The sequence below is a fragment of the Peromyscus eremicus genome, chromosome 11 (genome assembly GCF_949786415.1).
Source record: "Peromyscus eremicus chromosome 11, PerEre_H2_v1, whole genome shotgun sequence".
NCBI lineage: Eukaryota > Metazoa > Chordata > Mammalia > Rodentia > Cricetidae > Peromyscus > Peromyscus eremicus.
The window spans coordinates 73,005,658-73,026,320 of record NC_081427.1 but is presented as its reverse complement, the minus strand read 5'-3'; the positions used below and the strand labels follow the sequence as shown (position 1 = coordinate 73,026,320).

At 38.4% G+C, this 20,663-nt stretch overlaps 1 protein-coding gene across 7 annotated transcripts in view; it reads left to right on the top strand.

Annotated features, from left to right (window-relative positions):
* Nucleotides 1–20,663, top strand: part of Arb2a (ARB2 cotranscriptional regulator A) — a 464,203-nt gene that overhangs the window by 19,454 nt on the left and 424,086 nt on the right. For 5 of the 7 annotated variants that reach the window (XM_059276574.1, XM_059276573.1, XM_059276568.1 and 2 more), the window contains exon 2: nucleotides 15,099–15,222. The exons of the other annotated variants lie outside the window; for them this stretch is intronic. In XM_059276574.1, coding sequence (XP_059132557.1) covers nucleotides 15,117–15,222 — 106 coding nt within the window. In that variant the 5' untranslated portion in view covers nucleotides 15,099–15,116. The remainder of the gene's footprint in view (nucleotides 1–15,098; nucleotides 15,223–20,663) is intronic. 7 annotated transcript variants of the gene reach the window in all.

The following is a 20,663-nucleotide window of genomic DNA, read 5'->3' as shown; positions in this document are numbered from 1 at the left end:
TGGTGAGGATGGGTTATTGAAGTCTTGCACTATTAGTGTGTGAATATCAGTATGTGGTTTAAGCTGTAGTAGTGTTTCTTTTACAAACTTGGATGCCCTTGTGTTTAGGGCATTGTTATTAAGAATTGAAATGCCATCTTGGTGGATTTTTCCTTTGGTGAATATGATGTGTCCTTCTCCATCTCTTTTGATTTTGATTTGAAGTCTATTTTGTTAGATATTAGAATAGATATACTAGCTTGCTTCTTAAGTCCATTTGCTTGGAATATCTTTTTCTACCCCTGCACCTTGAAGTAATGTCTATCTTTGATGTTGAGGTGTGTTTCTTGTATTCAGCAGAAGCGTGGATCTTGTTTTCACATCCATTCTATTATTCTGTGTCTTTCTACTGAGGAGTTGAGACCATTGATATTGAAGGATATCAGTGACCAATTACTGTTGGTTCCTGTTGTTGTTGTTGTTGGTGGTGGTGGTAGTGTGTGTGTGTGTCTGCACATGTAAGCTTGAGTTTCCCTTCTTTTGATTTTGCTGGTGTGAGATTATTTCCTGTATTTTCATGTGTGTAGATATCCTCCTTAGGTTAGAGTTTGCCTTCTAGCACCTTCTGTAGGGATGGATTTGTATATAAATCTTGCTTAAATTTGTCTTTATCATGGAATGTCTTATTTTCTCTGTCTATGGTGATTGAAAGTTTTGCTGCGTATAGTAGTCTGGGCTGGCATCTGTGGTCCCTTAGAGTCTTCAGCACATCTATCCAGGCCCTTCTGTCTTTTAGAGTCTCCATTGAGAAGTCAAGTGGAATTCTAATAGGTCTGCTTTTATAGGTGAATTGGTCTTTTCCCCGTTAATCTTTTAATATTTTTTTTTTGTTCTGTATGTTCATTGTTTTGATTATTATGTGCTGAGGGGACTTTCTTTTCTGTTCCAATCTATTTGGTGTTCTATATGCTTCTTGTACCTTTATAGACATCTCCTTCTGTAGGTTAGGATAATTTTCTTCTATTATTTTGTTGAAAACGTTTTCTGGGCCTTTGATCTGGGTTTCTTCTCTTTTCTCTATACCTGTTATTTTTAGATCTCGGCTTTTCATAGTGTCCCAGATTTGTTGGGTGTTTTGCATTAGAAATTTTTTCTTTTTTTTCAGTTTAATGTTTATTTTATTGATGTATCCATTTCTTCTATTTTTATCTTCAAAGCCTGAGATTTTTCTCTTTCCTCTCTATTATTCTGTTGCTGGAGTAGCTTGTCTTGTTTATGGGATTGGTTCTGGGTGAACAGAGAGACAAAGAATGTCTGAGGGCAGCCTACCTGGTTTTCTGGTAGGTGTGGTCTGTGGTTTATCAGGGTGTGCCTGCTGGGGTTGGGGATTATGATAACAGTAATGGTTGGGGGAGGGAGGCTAGGAGGGGATGGGTGGTCTGTGGGATCCACAGGAGATGTGAGTAGAGGGGAAGGAAGGCTGCTCCTGGTATTTTGCTGCAGCTCTAGGGATGGGACTTGAGTATTAAATTTCAAGTTGAGCTTTGAAGAGAATGTTTAAGAAACAGCTATAATGCTTTTCAGTTTAGCACTGAATAATTCATTTCTGGATATGAGGCAAGTTAGAGGGACCCACCTCTCTCAGGGCTGCTAAAGCACTCTTAAACACTGTACTATAATATTAACATCATTACTATTTCTCCATTTTGTTTAAGACAGGGTCTCACTATGTTGCTTGGGCTGGTGTTGAACATATAGGGTCCTTCTGCCTCAGGCTCTTGAGTAGAGGGCACAGGCATGTACTACCACTCCTGACTTGATAATGTGCAACCTTTATAGAGCTTCCAAAATCTTGCAACTTATTTTGAGAGTCCAATGTGTGTATACTAATTTAAAACCCATGATTATGAATATATCTGAGTATTTTTAGTAAAAACAAGTTAAAACCTGTCAACCATATTGAGAGCAGTGCACCAGGCTTTCTTTTATTGTTTAATTTTTTTAACTTGTAATTTTGCTTGTTTTAGTGAAAACAAAATGAAGATAGTGGGTTTCAGTCTACTTTCATAGAAATATATCTTTTCACCTTGCTCACATTTGACCTTGTGTTATTATCTCCTTCTTACTCCATATTCCCTCTAGGTTTTCATGTAAGTATAAAACAGATGTGAATAAAATCTAATAATCATGCCAGTGAAATCTCAGTTCTACACAGGAGAGCAAATGTTTCTTTCTTCTCAGTTGTGATCCTCTCCTGTGCAATTGCATATACACTTAAACACTGTTTGAGTTCTTTTGTCAAAGTCCTTACATATTCCTGTATCTAGACTAGTTTCTCTGTCTTTTCTTCTGGTGGTTTCAGAATTTCAGGTTTTACACTAAGACCCCTGAACCACCTTAACTGGATATTGGTTTTGGCGAAAGATCCAGATCCAGAATAAAGCACTATTTGTTACAGTCACTGTGTTTTTTTTTTTTTTTTTTTAGGTTTTTCAAGACAGGATTTCTCTGTATAGTTTTGCGCCTTTCCTGGAACTCACTTTGTAGACCAGGCTGGCCTCGAACTCACAGAGATCCGCCTGGCTCTGCCTCCTGAGTGCTGGGATTAAAGGCGTGCGCCACCACTGCCCGGCCAGTCACTGTGTTTTGTATCGGGGACTATGGGGGTCCAGCCCCTTGATAGTCCCCTTCCAGGGTCCAGGAAGAATCTACAACCAGCTGATAATTAATATTTGATAAAAAGAAATGAAACTATGTACACCAAACTCCTTAGTTCATACACTTTATTATTCTGTGATAGTTCTCTCTGCACAGCTTCTATTCTGCTGTCATGTCTAGCTCCTTTCTTGCCTGATTTTTCTCTATATTTATCTACTGTCCCCTCTAGGTTCTATCTTAATTCCTTCATCTAGTTCTGTCCCTTCTAGGTTCCCATCTATCTAGTTCTTTCCCCTATGAGCTCCTCTCCCATCTCCTTCTCTCTCATCTGGCTCTTCCTCATCTTGTTTTTCCCCATCTTGCTCTTCCTCAGCTTCCATCTCGTTCCTCTAGTACTGTCTTCTAGCCCTTCAATCTAGTTCTTCCCCATCTCAGTTTGTTGCTCTCAAGTTCTTACCCATCTAGTTCTTCCATTCTCTTTTCTCTTCTCCCCTCCTGTGCCCTGGAAGTCCCGGTATATAAAGGGAGGGTCCAAGCTAAATTGTGTAAAGCTATTACTTAACGTCCACCTCTCCTAGGCGGTGTCTCCTTGTGGAATTTACAGTAAGTCAGGAGACTGGCATGTGGGCTGTTATCATTGTTAGTCCTCAGAATTTTGGCGCCCACCTGGGTGGTGTTTCCTGTAGTCCTTGAAAGTGACTAAGGGAGATAATCTGATTCCAGAGAAAGCTGTTATGCCCAGATTGGGACCCCAAAGACTTCACCACAGACCTTAGGTTCAGAATGCAACAGCATGGTTTATTTCTGTTTGTTTACAAGCCGTGGACAGGGAAGCTCGATCCAAAGCACTCACTCGTAGTCGTGAGGCCAGGAGGAACTTACTTTTTCTTTGTGTGGCTAGCTTTTTAAAGGCAAAATCAACAAGCCCTTCAGGGGGGTTGGGGGAGTTTTGCACGGGTGCAACTCGGATTGGTTTATTTTTATCTCTGTTCTCTTTTAATTGGGTGAGGGTATGTAACCTTTGAATTTACTGGTTGGTGGTTACAATTTATTACTTTGGGGGCAGTCCAGCACAAGTCCCAGGCTTTGTCCTTGAGCCACCATGGGGGCTGGCTGGTCAAGCACGTACTGCACATAACTCTAAGTTGGTGAGGGGCCCCAGAGAGTAAACATCTGGCTGAACTTTGAGCAGTCAGAGTACGTGCAGAAAGGGAGCTACTGCAAGGACTATGTCTTTTGTTCATAGCCCTCCCAGAAACTGCTTGCTCAAGTCTCAGGAAACTGAAATTGAGGCCTGATCTCTGAGAGAAGACTGATCAGCTTGTTATGGCATCTGCATGGTCCTTTCAAAGCCTTTCCTGAGGCTGTTCTCCAAATACCTGGAATGTGTATGTCCAGAGAGTGATCAGTCTACACTGTTAGTCCTACTTAGGGGGAAGTCAATTGGAAAAACTATGAAGGCACACATGTTTTTCATAACAGAATACAGCTGATATATAACAAGCCAAGTAACACCAAAAACTCCTTGGGATTTGGCTTCCTCTGGAGGAATTCCCTGATTCCTCCAGGTAGTGACTTTGCCATAACCAGCTGAGTTCTTATGATATATTCCTGCGGCCTGCAGCAGTTTTGGCTAATTCATGTTTTATACCTTTGCCAGAGATCAGGTGGCTGTAACTTTGTGAATTTACTTCTGAATCCTAGTCTGATGCTTTTTGTTTCCTAGTGTCTTGTGTTTGGAGGAACGGAGGTCACATGTTGAGATCAAGCATGCGTTACCTCCCTCATTGCCCCTCCTCTCCAGGGTTTCTGTGTCCATTTGAGATCTCCTTGGCTTTTATTTGAATCTCAGGATTTTCTTTTTAGGTCTGTGAAGAATGTTGTTGGAATCTTGATGGGGATGTGTTGACTCTGAAGATGGCTTTGGTGGCAGCCATTTTCATACAGCAGCGTTGGCGATCCACAGCCTGAGGGGGCTTTCCGTCTTGCAGTGCCTTCTCTTTTGTCAGACTTTTAACGATTTCGTCATAGAGTTGTTTCACCTCTTTGCTCAATTTTCTTATTTTAACTGTTGTGAATGGGATTTTCTTCTCAATTTGTGTGTGTGTGTGTGTGTGTGTGTGTGTGTGTGTGTGTGTGTGTGTGATTGTGTGTGTCTAGGGCTAGGTTTCAGAAGTGTTGGAAAGGTCCAGGTTGCTGAGTGTGACCCTGCATCTTGCTACTCTGCTGCAAGTATTTGTTAGAACTATGAGTTTCTGTCTGGTAGAATCTTTAGTATCTTTAACTACAGAGTCAAGTTGTCTGCAAATACAGATAATTTGATGGCTTCCTTTCCGATGGTATTCCTTTTATTTAATTCTTTCTTTCTCTTGCCTTATTGCTCTAGTTAAGATTTCAAGCACTATATTGAGAGAGTGTAGAAAACAATGTCTGTGGTCTTGAGCAAAATTAATGCATAATATTTCAAACAAACAAAATATAGTTTGATTAGTATCAAGTATAAGCTCTAGAACTATATGCTAAGACCAAGACTAATGCTGAGTCTTTGGCAGTACAGGCAGCTGTATAATTTTATTAGTGGCATTTTGTGCATCAAAGAAGGGCAGTTGAGTTGTGGTTTTCAGTAGGAAGAGATTTAGCTCTCATGAGAAAAAGCAGTATTTTCAGCATATGTCATTTCAGCAAATAGAAATTAGTTAAATAAAATGCTGTGTTCAGACAGAGCACTGAGTACGATGTTTGTTTATTTTCTTTCATTCTAACAGCAAGCCCTCCCTCCAGTGACTGCCTCCACAGAACTTCCCCTTTCACTTTGTTTTTATTTTTCTCGGGATTGTAGGCCATTTTCACATCCTGTCAATAGACTGGTGATTGTTTGTGAAAATGTTCTCTTGTAAGGAGATTAACCCATTCTTGAGCAGCCAGAGGAACAGATTATTCTAAGCGAGTCCTTAGTCCTCATCTTTCATTCACCAGTTGCTTAGAACTGTGCCTGATCCCAGAATGTAAAATTTCCAGTCATTTGGGTATTTTCAAAGGCAGATTTTATTTCACTTTCGTAGACATGGTGGAATAATACCAATCAAAGAAAACAGAACCATGAATGAAAGTTGATATTTTCAGAAGTATATATATTTAAAATACTTTATTATAAGGTTTAAATTTTAATTTTTAATTCAAATTTTAAGAAATATTTAAAGTTTGTCTTTTTTTTGCAGCTATTAAAAGCTTATGAGGTAATATATTTTTACTGAAAATTTCTCTATTTCTGTTCAGGCAAGGAATTGGTTGTATTTTGATAACAATAATTTAGTCATATATGGCTGCTATGAGGTTTTCTTAATATCTGTCTGTCTTCTTTTTAACTGTGTCTTCTAGAATAGATCCCTATCAGGAGCCCCAGATTTCTGAGTAAATAGATGACACTGGACTTGCAATATTACCCTTAAAGAAAACAAACACTCCAAAGAATACATTATAAGAGGCAATGATGCTAAAATGATGCTATTCTTTTTATGTTAGTGCTTTTCTATCTTTAAGAAATATATTGTTAGGCTGGGCATGTAGTTCAGTGATAGAGTGTTTACATAGTATGTGTGAGGACCTCCTTCATTCCCCAGCAACACACACACACACACACACACACACACACACACACACACACACACACACAGAGTTATATATAGTTGATAATGAAAAATATTATATGTAATCATGATCACCGTGTGTTATGTGAGAATTATATTCCAATGAATAAATCAACTTTTCATATGTAATGATTATACATTAAAATAGAATTAACCTTTATACATTCACTACCTGTGCTGGGTAGTTTTATGTCAAGTTGCTACAGGCTAGATTTGCCTGAGAGGAGGGAATCTCAATTTTTGAAATGCCTCCATAAAATCTGGGCTGTAGGCAAGCCTGTAAGGCATATTCTTTTTTTTTTTTTTGGTTTTTCAAGACAAGGTTTCTCTGTGTAGCTTTGCGCCTTTCCTGGAACTCACTTGGTAGCCCAGGCTGGCCTCGAACTCACAGAGATCCGCCTGGCTCTGCCTCCCAAGTGCTGGGATTAAAGGCGTGTGCCACCACCGCCTGGCATGTAAGGCATATTCTTAATTAATGATTGATGGGAGAGGGCCCAGCCCCCTGTGGGTGGTGCCATCCCTGGGCTGGTGGTCCTGGGTTATATAAGAAAGCAGGCTGAGCAAGCCAGTAACCAGCACTCCTTTATGACCTCTGCATTAGCTCCTGCCTTCACATCCCTGCCCTGTTTGAGTTCCTGTCCTGACTTCCTTCAGTGATGAACAGCAATGCAGAAGTGTAAGCCAAATAAACCCTTTCCTCCCCAACTTGGTTTTTAGCCATGCAAAGTTTCATCTTTGCAATAGAAACCCTAATATACCAGTTTACTCAGGACTCAAAATGTTGTTAACAGTCTGTAGTACTTATGTGCTTCGCCTCATTTTTTTTAAAGATAAAGATATTTCTTATTATTTTTGAGATTATAATATAATGACATCATTTCCCCCTTCCCTTTCTTCCCTTCAAGTCCTCCCATTTACCCCTCCTTGCTCTGTTTTAAATTTATGACCTCTTTTTAATTCATTTTTATTATATATGTAGTTGAGTATATATATATATATATATATATATATATATATATATATATATCTTCCTAAATATAACCTTCTCAGTCTGCATAATGTTACTTGAATCTCTGTTTCCAGGATTGACCATTGGTATTGGATAACCAATCAATGTGCTCTTCCCTGGGGAAGCCTGTTTGTTCTACCTGCAGTGTTCCTTAGCTCTGCAGTTCTTTGTGTAGGGTTGAGGCCTCCTGGGCTTGGTGTGTCTATTGATATTGTCTTTGTTCAGCTAGTGTTTAGGCAGTCATTTTGGTGAGACTTTATGGATGTAGCTTCTGATATTACTAGGAGAGTCAATCACAGCAAACTCCTTGATCCTCTGGCTCTTATGGTCTTTCTGCCCCCTTCTTTCCCAATGTTCCCTGAGCCTTAGATGTTGGAGTGTTTTGTAGATATATCCATTGGAACTGGGCTTTGCACTCTGAAACTCTTCGTTTTTATCTCTTATGGTTTTGTGCATTTGTCAAAGCTTAGGCTTTCTAGAGACAGATGCAGAGACAAAATTTGGTGATGAAAATGTGTATTAATTATCAGCATCGGGATTAAAGGTCTAGCATTGTTGTTGAGTGTTTACTAAACATGTGTTAGGCCCAGATTTGACCTCTAGAATGCTAGCATTTGTGAGAGAATGGAGGAGTTTCGTTTGAGAGAAGTGTTTAGTTTGCATGCAGAACTGATAAAATTTCTGCCAGGTTCTGGAACAAATATTGCCCATTAGATTTGTCCTATATAAGAGCAAACTGGCTAGGCTGTCCTATTGCCATTGGCTCAGTACCAAATGATGGGGAAGGACTGAAGTTGAGTCAGGCAGTGCTCTGCACCTGAGGTCAACTCTTGGGACAATAGATGGTAAGAGACTCTTGGCTGGCTGTATGCCTGGCATCTGTGCCGTGGGTTCCTCATAAAATACTATTTGATAATTCATCTAGTGAATGCCATATTTATATCATATTTTAAAATGTAAGTTGAAGCTCAAGTTCCACAAGTTTAGTAGAGTTGTCAGCGAACATACTTATGGGATTAAGACACTGGATTAAGACACTGGGATAAGACACTGGGCCTTTTGGCTATGTTAATATTGCTGTTTAATGGGGTTGCCTGTTTTACAATCTGATGATTGTTTCTGCTTGCTTAATTTAGACTGAAGTTATATACCTTTATATTATTATTTGTAGTTTATTGGTTATATCTGACATATTGACAAGTACATTTGACATGTATGAAAGTGATAGCTGTTTGACATATTGACAAGTACATTTGACATGTATGAAAGTGATAGCTGTTTGACATACTTGGGTTTTCTACAATTGTGAGGATGGTATACTCTACCTGAGATTTCGTTTGTACTTGACTGTAACTTTCTATTGTGTGAAAATATCTAAACTGTCTACCAAATTCTTCTTTGGTTGGTCTTCAAAACTGAGAATTATCTTAGTTCTTATTCACTGTTTGTTTGGTTTTTTTTTTTTTTCCAAAACAAGATTTCTCTGTATAGTTTTGGTGCCTGTCCTGGATCTCACTCTATAGACCAGGCTGGGCTGGAACTCACAGAGATCCACCTGGCTCTGCCTCTCAAGTGCTGGGATTAAAGGTGTGGGCCACCACCGCCCAGCCTCCTATTCACTTTCTTAACTTCATATTTAGCATTCCCATATAGAACTCTGTAGTTTTCTAGTCTTTTTTGATGAGTGTTCTTCTTTTTGTAGATAAAAGGTGTAATCTACCAGTTTACTTCTAATTTTGGGAACTATGATAAAGATACAGCAATGTAATACTGTTTTCTTTTAGAATCATTTTGTTTGGTATTCCTTAACTTGTAGCTTGTTCTTTTATATTTTTTGATTTGTCAAAGCATTTTGGGGAACAGTGTGGAGTTAGTCTTAATGCCACAGAGCACACTGAAGATAACGAGACAGTTTTAGTTGACAACTTTAGGTAATTACATCTAACTTCCCCCAAACTCCAAGTTTTAATGATCCTAGTAATAGAAATTAGTGCATGAGTCTATGGGCCTTCTCCATAAAGGATATTGGAATTGTTATTCTGGTAAAGTACCTGAGCTTATCAGATTGGTAGAATAGATCATAGACAAATGTTACAAGAGTTAGAAGCCCATCTCCTGTTTAATATCTAGGATTCTTTTGTAAGGTTTATTTACTTCCTAATGTCAAGTAGTTTTTGATATCTATAAGATAGGTCTTTTTCTGCCCTTGTCATTTATAGAGATAACTTAAGATAATGGGTATAAGAGGAATTGGCGATCTTGGGTCATTGTGGGAACAATAATCTTCTGCGTGTAAAGCTTTAAATAGAGGTTGAATGCACATAACTGATCTTTATGTAGATACACTTATTAATAATGTTGTACTTGTTTTTGTCAGGAGTCACTTAGGAAGAGTGATAATTGCCTCCATTGGATTGGCCTTTGGGCATGCCTGTGGTGTATTTTCTTGATTAGTGATTGATAGGAGAGGTCCTCTACCCCACTGGGCAGTGCTGCACCTGGGCAGGTGGTCTTGGGTTATATAAAAAAAGCAAGCCACCTCTTCCACAGGGTTCCATGAGCACTGAGGGGAGGGGTTTGTTGGAGACACCCAATAGGTGTCTAAATATAGGGCTGAGTATTTCTTTTTCTTTTCTTTTCTTTTTGGTTTTTCAAGACAGGCTTTCTCTGTGTAGCTTTGGAGCCTGTCCTGGATCTCACTCTGTAGCCCAGGCTGGCCTCGAACTCACAGAGATCCGCCTGCCTCTGCCTCCCGAGTACTGAGATTAAAGGCATGCACCATCACCGCCCGGCTTAGGGCTGAGTATTTTAATATCTCTCACTCTCTGCATGTTGTCTGGCAGTGAGTCTCTGTACTTGTTCTCATCTGCTACAGGAGGAAGTTTATCTGACAATGGCTGAGCAAGGCACTTATCTATGAGTACAGCAGAATACCATTAAAATAATTTTATTGCTATGTTCCGTTATCAGAACAGTATTATTTGGTTTTACTCTAGGTCTCTGGGGTATCTAGTTCCAGGTTCTTGGTCACCCAAGCAACATCATGTATGGGTTCCATCTTGTGGAATGGGCCTTAAGTCAAATTAGATATTGGTAGGTTGCTCCCACAAGCCATGTGCCCCCATTGGACTAATATATCTTACAAGTAGGACATCATGTAGATCCAAGGCTTAGAGATTGTGTTGGTGTTTATGTTTCTCCTTTGATAGCCTGCAGAGCACTTTGTAGTATTAAGAATACTAGCCCGTGTGGGGGAAGGCTCTAGGTAGGCACTGGCTCTACTTCTTTGTGTTCAATGAGTTGTGTAGGTGTGGATGTAGTCTTCAGTAGTAGGGCCTTGCTCTCACGTTGTGGAGAGCAGCTTATGTGCAGCAGTAGATGGTCAACAGAAAACAAACTCACCGGCATCTTTGGAGGCTCCTTGTCACATAATGTCATGTTAGGCCTTCCTCTCTCTCTCTCTATTTCTCTCTCTCTCTATTTCTCTCTCTCTCTATTTCTCTCTCTCTCTCTCTCTCTCTCTCTCTCTCTCTCTTCCCCCCCTACACATCCATTGCATATATATTATGGCTTCCAGTTTTGTGCTTTTATGGGATTCCTGTGTGTGCTAACAAGTGGGTCTTTGTGTCTATATCTGTTCCTTGCACCTGTTTATCTATTTATTTGTTTTGTACTATTCTGTTTATTTTTATTATATTATATTAATTATATTATTATATTACATTACATTATTTTATATTATATTATATTCCTTTAGAAACCTGTTTGTTTTCTAATGATAGACAGAAAGCAGGTGGATCTGGAGAGAAGAAGGAAGTGGGGAGGAACTGAAGGAGTAGAGGGAGGGGAATCATAATCAGAATATATTTTAAGAGAAAAATATTTTCAATAATAATAATAATAATAATAGTAATAATAATAATAATAAAGTAAGCCAGTATGAAGCATTCCTCCATTGTCTTTGCTTCACTTTCTGCTCCAAAGCTCCTGCCTTGAGTTCTTGTCCTGACTTCCCTCAGTGATGGGTTGGATTTGTAAGATGAAGTAAGGGCTTTCTTTCCTCATTCAATGTTGGTCAGGGTTTGATCACAGTAACAGAGAAGCAAACTAATACAGAGGTTTAGAAGGATTGTAAAATAAATGAATTACTGTCAAATTTAGTTTGCATTTATTATGTTTTTTTTCATTATAATCTTAGCAATTCAAGTGAATACAAAGCTACTTATTGTGGTATCTAATTTTTTGTTTATGATGTGCATATAAGTGATACATATTATCTTTTCATTTGTACAGTGGTACAAATGAAAGTGCTTTTAGTATCTTGAAATTCTGAGCACAATTTGCTGGGAACTCCATTATTTCTGATTTTTTTCAAATATAGTCTTAATATGTATCCCAGCTTGGCCTTGAACAAATGATCCTCCTTTGCCAGTCTCCCAAGTCCTAGGACTACACACATGGGCTGCCCTACTCAGCTTTGTTTCTGGTTTTATATGAATTACAAGTGTTTCTAAAGGGATTTAGGTTTTGTAAAATAAGTCTATGTACATTCTTTCATGGTAGTTCACTAGCTAATAAATAGTTGAACAAAGATTCAAAACCTAGATTTCTCACCTGAATCTATTACATCACCATACAAGGAAAGTAAGGAATTATTTTAGATGACTTGAATTAGGTGTTCCTGTTCTGATGTAAACTTTTATCTGATCATAATTGCATTTCTTGTAGAAACTGAATTTTCTGTGTACCAAAAAGACCGTGTGCCTTCTGTGTCTGTTACAGACTGATGTCTGCATTGCTCAGCTTCTCCCTCAGTGCCCAGATGGATGTTCATACATGTTCACACATACACACCCAAAACATGCACATTTTGTCATTACAGCTTTGGGATTAGATGCTGCCTAGCATTAGTTTGAGCCATCCTTTACTAAGTACCACGTTACTTTTTAACTGTACTCTCTCTAAGTCTTTAGTTCTTCATACACTGCCAGTAAGTTTGACTCAGTGAACTCTCAGCTGCTAGGCTGCTGTTTTGAACTCAGTTTTCAGAGCCTGACTTACTGAGTATAGATTCTTTGTGGCCAGGCTCAGTTCAGACCAGGCCCAGTATTCTAAGAGCATTAACTCAAGTTTTTTTGTTCTGCACCATATTTTGTATGTTCATCTGTGTATTCGGGATATGAGGGAAGTATTAACCGTACCCAGTTTATATTTAATACCTGCTTAAGACCAAACAAATGTGGAAAAATAGGCCATTCAGTATCTTTCTGTACATTTTATATGTGCTCACACCATATTTTGGGCTAATAGCAAGTAAATGTTCAACTGTTCTGTGTTTTGAAATGCTGATTGTATAAAGATTACACACAGCAAGTTGTTTATAGTTTTATTCTATATCTATTCCACTATCTATAGTAAATTCTTTGTTGGAATCATAGAAAGGAAAAAGATATGATAATTGCTTTGTGTAGTTCACAGAATGAAAGTGCAAAGTGAGGTGTTTTGAATCTAGTTTGTAATAGGAAACCACATTTAAACATTTCTAGGAAACCACATTTAAACAGCAGTGGTTATCATCAAGTATACAACTTGTCAGCTGTGTCCCAGTTCACATCAGTGAAAACCTTCCACTACTCTATTCCCTATAACCTAACCTCTATCAGATAATACCAAATAAACAGTGTTGAGTACACAAATTAATATATTTCAAATGTACCAAATGCCTTGCTGGCTGCATTTTTAGTAATGTTTATCTGTGGTCATGCAGGTTATAACTCTGAATTTCTGTTAGGAAAACTAAATTGAGAATTCATAATGCTCCTGATTTAGCTTCACCAGCTGTGCTATAGCCATGGACAATAACTCAAGAGGGTAAAGTCTAAAAAAGGACACAAGAGTGACAGACAAGTTGCCTTTACTTCATGCTTACTTGCTTTGTAAGACTTACATGCTACTGTAAGACTTAGGGTTACATTTAGAAGTTAATAACCCTCTAGTTCATAGGTCATCATCACAATATGACATGCTCTATGAATTTTAGGTTGTTTCATGTAAAATCAAGGATAGTGATTATTGGTTGCTATTTAATTATGAGAATCAAGAAAGGGATTCTTTAGTATGTGAATTTAGTTTGGAGAGATGGCTTAGTATTAAGAGCACTTGCTGCTGTTACAGAGGTCCTGGAACTCTGGATGTAGGGGATCTGATTCCTCTTCTGACCTCCCCAGACTCTTGGATGTATGTGGTGCACACACATAAAATAAACAGATATATTTTTAAAAATGTGAATATTAAATGTGACCTTTACATCAAAACATATTCTTTATTAATAAAGCTACAGTGAAATAGTTATATAATTGTTCTGTTCCAGTATCAGATAATTTGTGGCTAATGAATAATGACTTAGTGATTGTGCTGGCTAATTTGATGTCAGCTTGACACAAGATAGGGCCATCTGAGAGGAGGGAACCCAGTTGAGAAATAAGATCTGGCTGTAGGCAAGCCTGTAGGACATTTTCTTAATTAGTGATTGATTGGGGAGTGTGTCTTAGTTACTGTTCTGTTGCTGTGAAGAGACACTATGACCAAGGCAACACTTAAAGAATTTAATTGGGTGCTTGCTTATAATTTTACAGGGTTAGTCCATGATCATCATGTTGGGAAACAGACAGATGTGGCATTGGAGCAGTAGCTGAGAGATTGACATCCTAGTCAGAGCCCAGCCCAGGACTCATAGTTCTCCCCTAGTAGTTTCACTAAGTGGGTGCCAAGTATTCATACATTTAACTTACCATTGTAGGGTCTTCTTTTTCTTGTTCACTCTCAGTTTTTGAGGTGGAGTCTTGCATTGTATCTCAGGCTGGCCTCAAACTTGTAATCCATCTTTCTCAGTGTAATTGCTAGGATTGTGGGCATGCACTACTATGCCTGGCATTGATGTAATTTTTATGTATGGTCTAAATTTGAGTATTTCCATTGTATGTGTTATAGCCTTTTCTTTCAAACTTTAGGATTAGTTGTTTTCACTCTTGCTCATGAGCAGCCTGCAAAAGGCCAACTATAGTTTTAATGCCTTTGGTTTGAGTGGAGTAGAATTAGATTTTAAGAAATCCTAATTTTATAGTATGCTATTTACTGGAATGCCATTTATAGAACATAGCTTTCAGGCAGTGAAGTAAGCGTAGTTTCTTTTTAAAAGTTTCTAATTGTTTCCCTTAAAGTTAAATTTTTAATTAAACTTTAGGCCATTTGTAGTTGCTTTATGTATTTATGTATTTTTTTCTTTGTAACTATCTGCATGTTAGATGAGAACACTCTGACCTTCTAAGTGGCACATGCTTGCAGTTTATATTAAATCTCACACTTTCAAAATTACCTGAAGATTTAAAATATGAGATGATCATAACTGAGGAAAAGGGATTATGCAGTCTAGGCTAGCCTAGGCTACATAGACAAAGTGTGTCTCAAACAAACACACAGGCACATGCACCAGCAAATGCCATTGGCTGATAAGGAGCTAAGTTTAGTTGAGCAAGCTTATGGGTTATCTGTAGATTTAAGACTGTGTTGGTGATGTTCTAGCTATAACAACAGCAGAGAGGTGTAAACTATTAGCAAAATCAGATGACACATAAATACTATCATTTGAAGCAGGCAAATAAAAAGTTTTGAGGTGTGGGCATCCACAAAGTAGAATGGCAAATCAAGGTAGGAAGTTATTCTCTTTCTCTTGTAGGAGCTCAGAAGCTTTCATAGAATGGATGGGCTTTGGGTAGAGCTTAATTTATTGCTTTCATTCATTCTAGACTGTTTTCTGAAGAGTGATGTCTATTTCCTTGAGCTCTTTAATTTTCTTGCCAATGTGGATAAACATGGCACAAATCCAGCAGGGAGGTCCAGATGAAAAAGAAAAGACTACAGCATTGAAAGGTACATACTTCAATTACTTTTTCCAGCAAATTCCACTGTACACAGTGAAAGTGTAGAAATACTTAGGTCCTTTGTTCATTCCAGCTGTAAAGTAAGAATGTCAGTGCCTAAGCTATTTGCAAGTACTTATATGGCTTACAGCAACCATTACAATGCCTGCGATAAATTATAGACTCAAGATTTCACAGATATAAGACTTCTTAATGCTCTTCCTGCTTAAGGTCATCATTCAGTGGCAAAACAAACACTTTCAAGACTTATCAATCAAGATCAGTATCTTTACCATATTTTGCCGAGTGGAGTGTTACATAATCTAGCCTTCCTGTCTTCTGCTATTATGTTACCTGGGACTGAGGATATTTTGTGCAAGCCATTCCATATTAATACCTCACAAGGGATTTTTCTCAGTGTTGGGGAATTCTGAGTTTTAGATGTTTTTTGTGTTTCAATTCTGTCTAATATAATTTTATCTCTAGAGGAAGTTTATCACCCAGTTTGTACTTCTGCTGTTATGCTTAAAATTTTAAATGTCTCCCACAGCCCGTGTTGCTGTTTTGAAGACTTTGGAGCCTTTAGCAGGCAAGCTCTTCTGGTGGAAGAAGGTCACTAAGGATGGTCTTAAGGGCTGTTCCTACTCCTGGTTGTGGCATACTCTCTTAGTCCTCTACTCTGCTTCTGTATGAATAGCCCACTCTCATGGTGGACTGGGCTGTTCCTCTGTGCCTTCCTGACTGTGATGGGCTGAAATTTCCTAAAACTGTGAGCCCAAACACTCCTTTCTTCCTGAGGTTTCTGTCAGGTCTTTGGTCATAGCAGTCAGTGCAGCTATCTTGGCCTGTCTTTTACAAAGACCGTCTCAGGCAGATTGGAATAAAGCAGCACGTTTTCTAGCTCACTTTCTATCATCTTGATCTTTCCTCTAGAGGTGATGTTCAAGAGAATAGTGGAACTAGTGCTTACCTACAGAAAACAAAATGACCAAGGTGATTGTTGGCTTTGAGTTTTCAGAGAGTCTTCTCAGCCAGAAAGCGGGTGATGGCTTGGATTAGTTTATAACAAGGGGATGATAAACAGTTCATACACTGATGTTAAGAGATAACATAATTTGCTGCCATATGTGGACATGAAATTATTTATATAGAAATAATATTTAATGTTGTAGTCCTAATTGAGATCGCCTGGGATAATAGTGGGACTAGAAAAGAGAGGTCTAAGGACTTACCCTGGGCAGCTTAACCTTTAGAGTCACCCAGAAGAGGAGCAACTAGTGACAGAGACTAGAAGATCTTACCTAGAAGGTTATGTTGGGCTTCCGTCTAAATAGATTGTGTTCCTATCTTCTTTGATGTGAAAATTTGATTCTCAAAGTTGTGGCTCTAAATTATAATCTCCCAGGCAGTATATGAGCACAGGTTGATTTGAGGGGGGGCAGTATCATAATGTTAAAGGAGTAGAGGTAGACCGTAGAGATAGAACTATCTGGATTCTAATTCAGACTTTTCCTTTTGCCCAACAATAGGAATAACAACCACTTTTATCTTTCTCCCAACAATAGGAATAACAATATTTATTATATGTAGCATTGTGCAGAGTGATGATAGCTTCATATTGGTGATACAGTTGACCTTAGGACAACATGGTTTTGAACCTTGTTGCCCTATTTATATGTCAGGTTTTTGGTCTTTGTTTTGTTATTTGAGACAATTTGAAAATCTTTTCAGAGATTATGTATAATGATAGAAACACATATTTTTTTAAAAAGTTAGGTTTATCATAATTGCACAGAATATATTTTGATAATAATCTACTTTATCATTTACTTCCATAAAATATATCAAAGTATGTTAATCAAATATTGAAATTTATCAGAATTTATGCAGGTAAGTACAGGATATACATGGTACTAGTTTGTATCAAGAAAAATGTAAACAAATACAGACATGAAATGTTAAATCGTGTCATAAAATTAACTATTGTTCCCACTGTACTACCTCGAAAGTTTTGTTTCTACTGTACTGTTACCATTGTGATGAATTCAAGTGTTTCAGGTGTCTACTTACAATGCCATGTAATTTAGCTCATCTCTGTGGTCTGTTGGGTTTCAGTATATTTTGTAAGTTTTTAGGCATGATTCTCAGTGTTTCCTGAATGCTTTTCAATGCATATAATACATATAACACAGATAAGATAGTTCACCACCATGGACAGTGGCACACAAGCAGGCCATCCTCCACATTGCTAGAGAGCTTGTGATGTTTTCCAAAAAAAAATAAGAGTATAGAGGCCACAAATGTTACATGCTCTGAAGGAGTTCCAGTGTAGGGCAGTAGATAAGTTGTAAGCTGTAACAGTTACAGATGTGGTGTGCTGCCTACCACAGAGGAGCCATCTATAGAATAGATATCAGAGTGGGAGAACTGGGGAAAGAAAGGGTCCAAGAATGTCTTGGAGGCTCATTTCAGATGATGCTTGTTCTATTTCAGACAAGGGTCCCATCTTATTAAGTGGCCAGCATTAGTATCATCACAGCTTCACTTTAAGGCATGTGGTTTTGTGTATGTAGTGTATATGTATGTTCATGTAGATATGTGCATGTATGGAGGCCAAAGGTTGATGTTGAACATTCTCTACAATTACTCTACACCTAATTTTTTTGAGACAAAGTCCTTCACTGAACTTGGAACTTTTTGATTTAACTGGTCTGGTGGCAAATGAAGCTGGGCTGATGTCTCTGTCCCCCAGTGCTGCAATTACAGACAGATGTATGTGAACTTGAGTCCTCACACTGGTATGACAAGCACTTTAACAAGGGGTCTCTCTCCCCAGACCTGTTTTTCTTGAGTTTTTAAAAAATAGAGAACAGTGAAACAAATACAGTTAGTCAGTCCATCTATTTAGACTTTGTCCCCTCAGGCTGAGCAGGGTAGCACTGAGTGAAAACTTGCCATATTGCCATCAAGTCTTGTAACAAGAAATGAATACGGTTCTAGGAATCAGAAACGAACCGATAATTGGTGTTGAAGACTTCGGTGCTTTTTTTATTTTGTGCAGTGACTGTAATTAAAATGTCTATGTTATCTGTACAGCATGGAGTTTTTATTATTTTGACCCAAAGATGTCTCCTTTTGGCAATGATGATGATGGTGATTTTTTAAAATCTCTCTTTGTTTTAAGCCTGGTTTATTATCAACATCTTTAAAATATGAAAATTAGTTCATATCTGGGCAAGTTGATATTTTTTAAGAATTGCTTTTCTTTTTAAGATAGAATCTTAAATCTCAGTCAGGCTGTCCTTAAACTTGCTATGTCACCATGGATGTCCTTGATATTATACTTGATCTTATATAAAAGGTTGAGAAGCAATTAAGGATGACCCATGATACCTACTACCTCTACCTCCCCAGTGCTTGTATTAAAGGTAGTGTGTACAATTGTGCCCTGTTATTGTGGGTATTGTTTTATCTATCTATCTATCTATCTATCTATCTATCTATCTATCTATCTATCTATCTATGTGACAGGACCTACTAAGTTGCTCAGGGTTGGTTTGAACTCAATGTGTAGTCTAGGATATCCTAGAACTTGCTTCAGCCTGTTGAATGCTGGGATTATAGGTTTATACCATCATCCCTGGCTAAGAACTTCCTTTTTAGTTAGTAAGGAAAATTTATAATTTGATTTTTTTCAAAAAAGCAAACAAATGGTGATTTCGCATTAACAAATTTTAAATAATTGAAAAATAAAGCTGTACTAAGATTTTCTACTGTGCCGGCAGGTCAGTGCCCCCAAGACTCATGCTGTTCAAGGCCCAACTGAATTAGAAAATAAATAAGGAAATGCATTATAAGTTAAATTTTAGAGCAAACTTCAAAGCTTGCAAATCATCTATATCCCTAGAATAGAAAATAGTTTTACTTTTGAATTTCTTCACTACCGGGCAATGATATGTAAACAGTGGATGGTGATCATTGACTTGTTCATTTTAGGATATTAGTCTTACATGGAAAGAATGCACATTCGAAGATAGTTTAATTTTTAATGAATAGAAGGTACTTGAGAATATGAAGTTTCTTAAGAATTTTATAATGTATATAATGAACTATCATATACACCCCTACTTCAAATGCTCATAAACTCTTCCCTAAACCTCTCCCTCCTAACTTCCTCTCTTTATAGTAGTTGGAAGGTTTCTCTAATACCACCTGGATGCATGGTCCTTCAGCCACTTATAAAATAATCACTTAGAGGCTTAATATTAATTGCCAATTGAATGGCCTATGGCAGGATTCTCACTAGCTAGCTCTTATAACTTAACCCATTTCTATTAATCTCTAAGTTGCCACATGGCCATAGCTTACTGGTACTTTCACATCTTGCTTCTCCTGGTGGTGGCTCGCAGCGTCTCTCTGCTTCTGCCTTTCTTCCTGACCTCTCCTTGGATTTCCTGCCTGCCTCTAAGCTGCCTTGCCATAGGCCAATGCAGCTTTATTTATCAGCCAATCAGAGCAACACATATTACAGTATACAGAAAGACATCCCACAGCACTTAATTATGTTTGGTTTGTGACAGCCCACTAAATCCAATCAGTGCTGCCCATATGCACATGCATGCTCAGTTTGGAAAGCCCAGTAGCCACACCCTCAGAGGAGAATGATTCTCCCTCTCTGGATAGCTATCAACTGCTGATAGCTCCTCACTAGTGGGCTAGGCCTGGGGATCATCTCCTTCTGTTCAGGAAATTTTGCTGGCTTGGTCTTATGTCAGTCTTGCGCAGGTAACCACAGCTGGTGTTCATGATTGTGAAAACCATGCTGCGTCCAGGAGACGGCATTTCACAGTGCTCCTCTCTACCAGCTCTTACATTTTTCTTCTGAGATGTTCCTAGAGCTTTAGTGGCAGGTGGGTGATTGTGGAAGATACACTGGATAACAGTGTAAATGTTTGAAAAAATTCAACAGTTTCTGACTGGGATGAAAAGTGGTGGAGAAACCGGAAGATATGGCATAATACTCTGGAAGGAAAGTTTAACTTAAGGTCAGTGACATGCTTCAGTGGGCAGAGACAGCTTTCTGTCAAGCATTATGGCATGATGTCAACTCCTGGGTTACACAGGGTAGAAGCAGAGAAGTCCTGAAAGTTGTCCTTGGACCTCCACATGCACTGTGGCATCTCTTGCCCACCACGCAGGTACACACATACACTGTGGTCTCTGTGTGTGAAAGTTTCACTTGATGGACTGTAATATTGGCAGTAGTGAAGATGGTGAGGATAGTGATTGCTGCCGTCAAAGGAAGGCTTTTTACTTATCAGCCAGTTCTGTCATTGCTTGGGGATGGCAGTGAAGACAGCTTTGTAGTGAATTCTTCACTTAAAAGATTACGTTTTCCATCATCCTGAGTGAGGTAACCCGGACTCAGAAAGACAAACAGGGTATGTACTC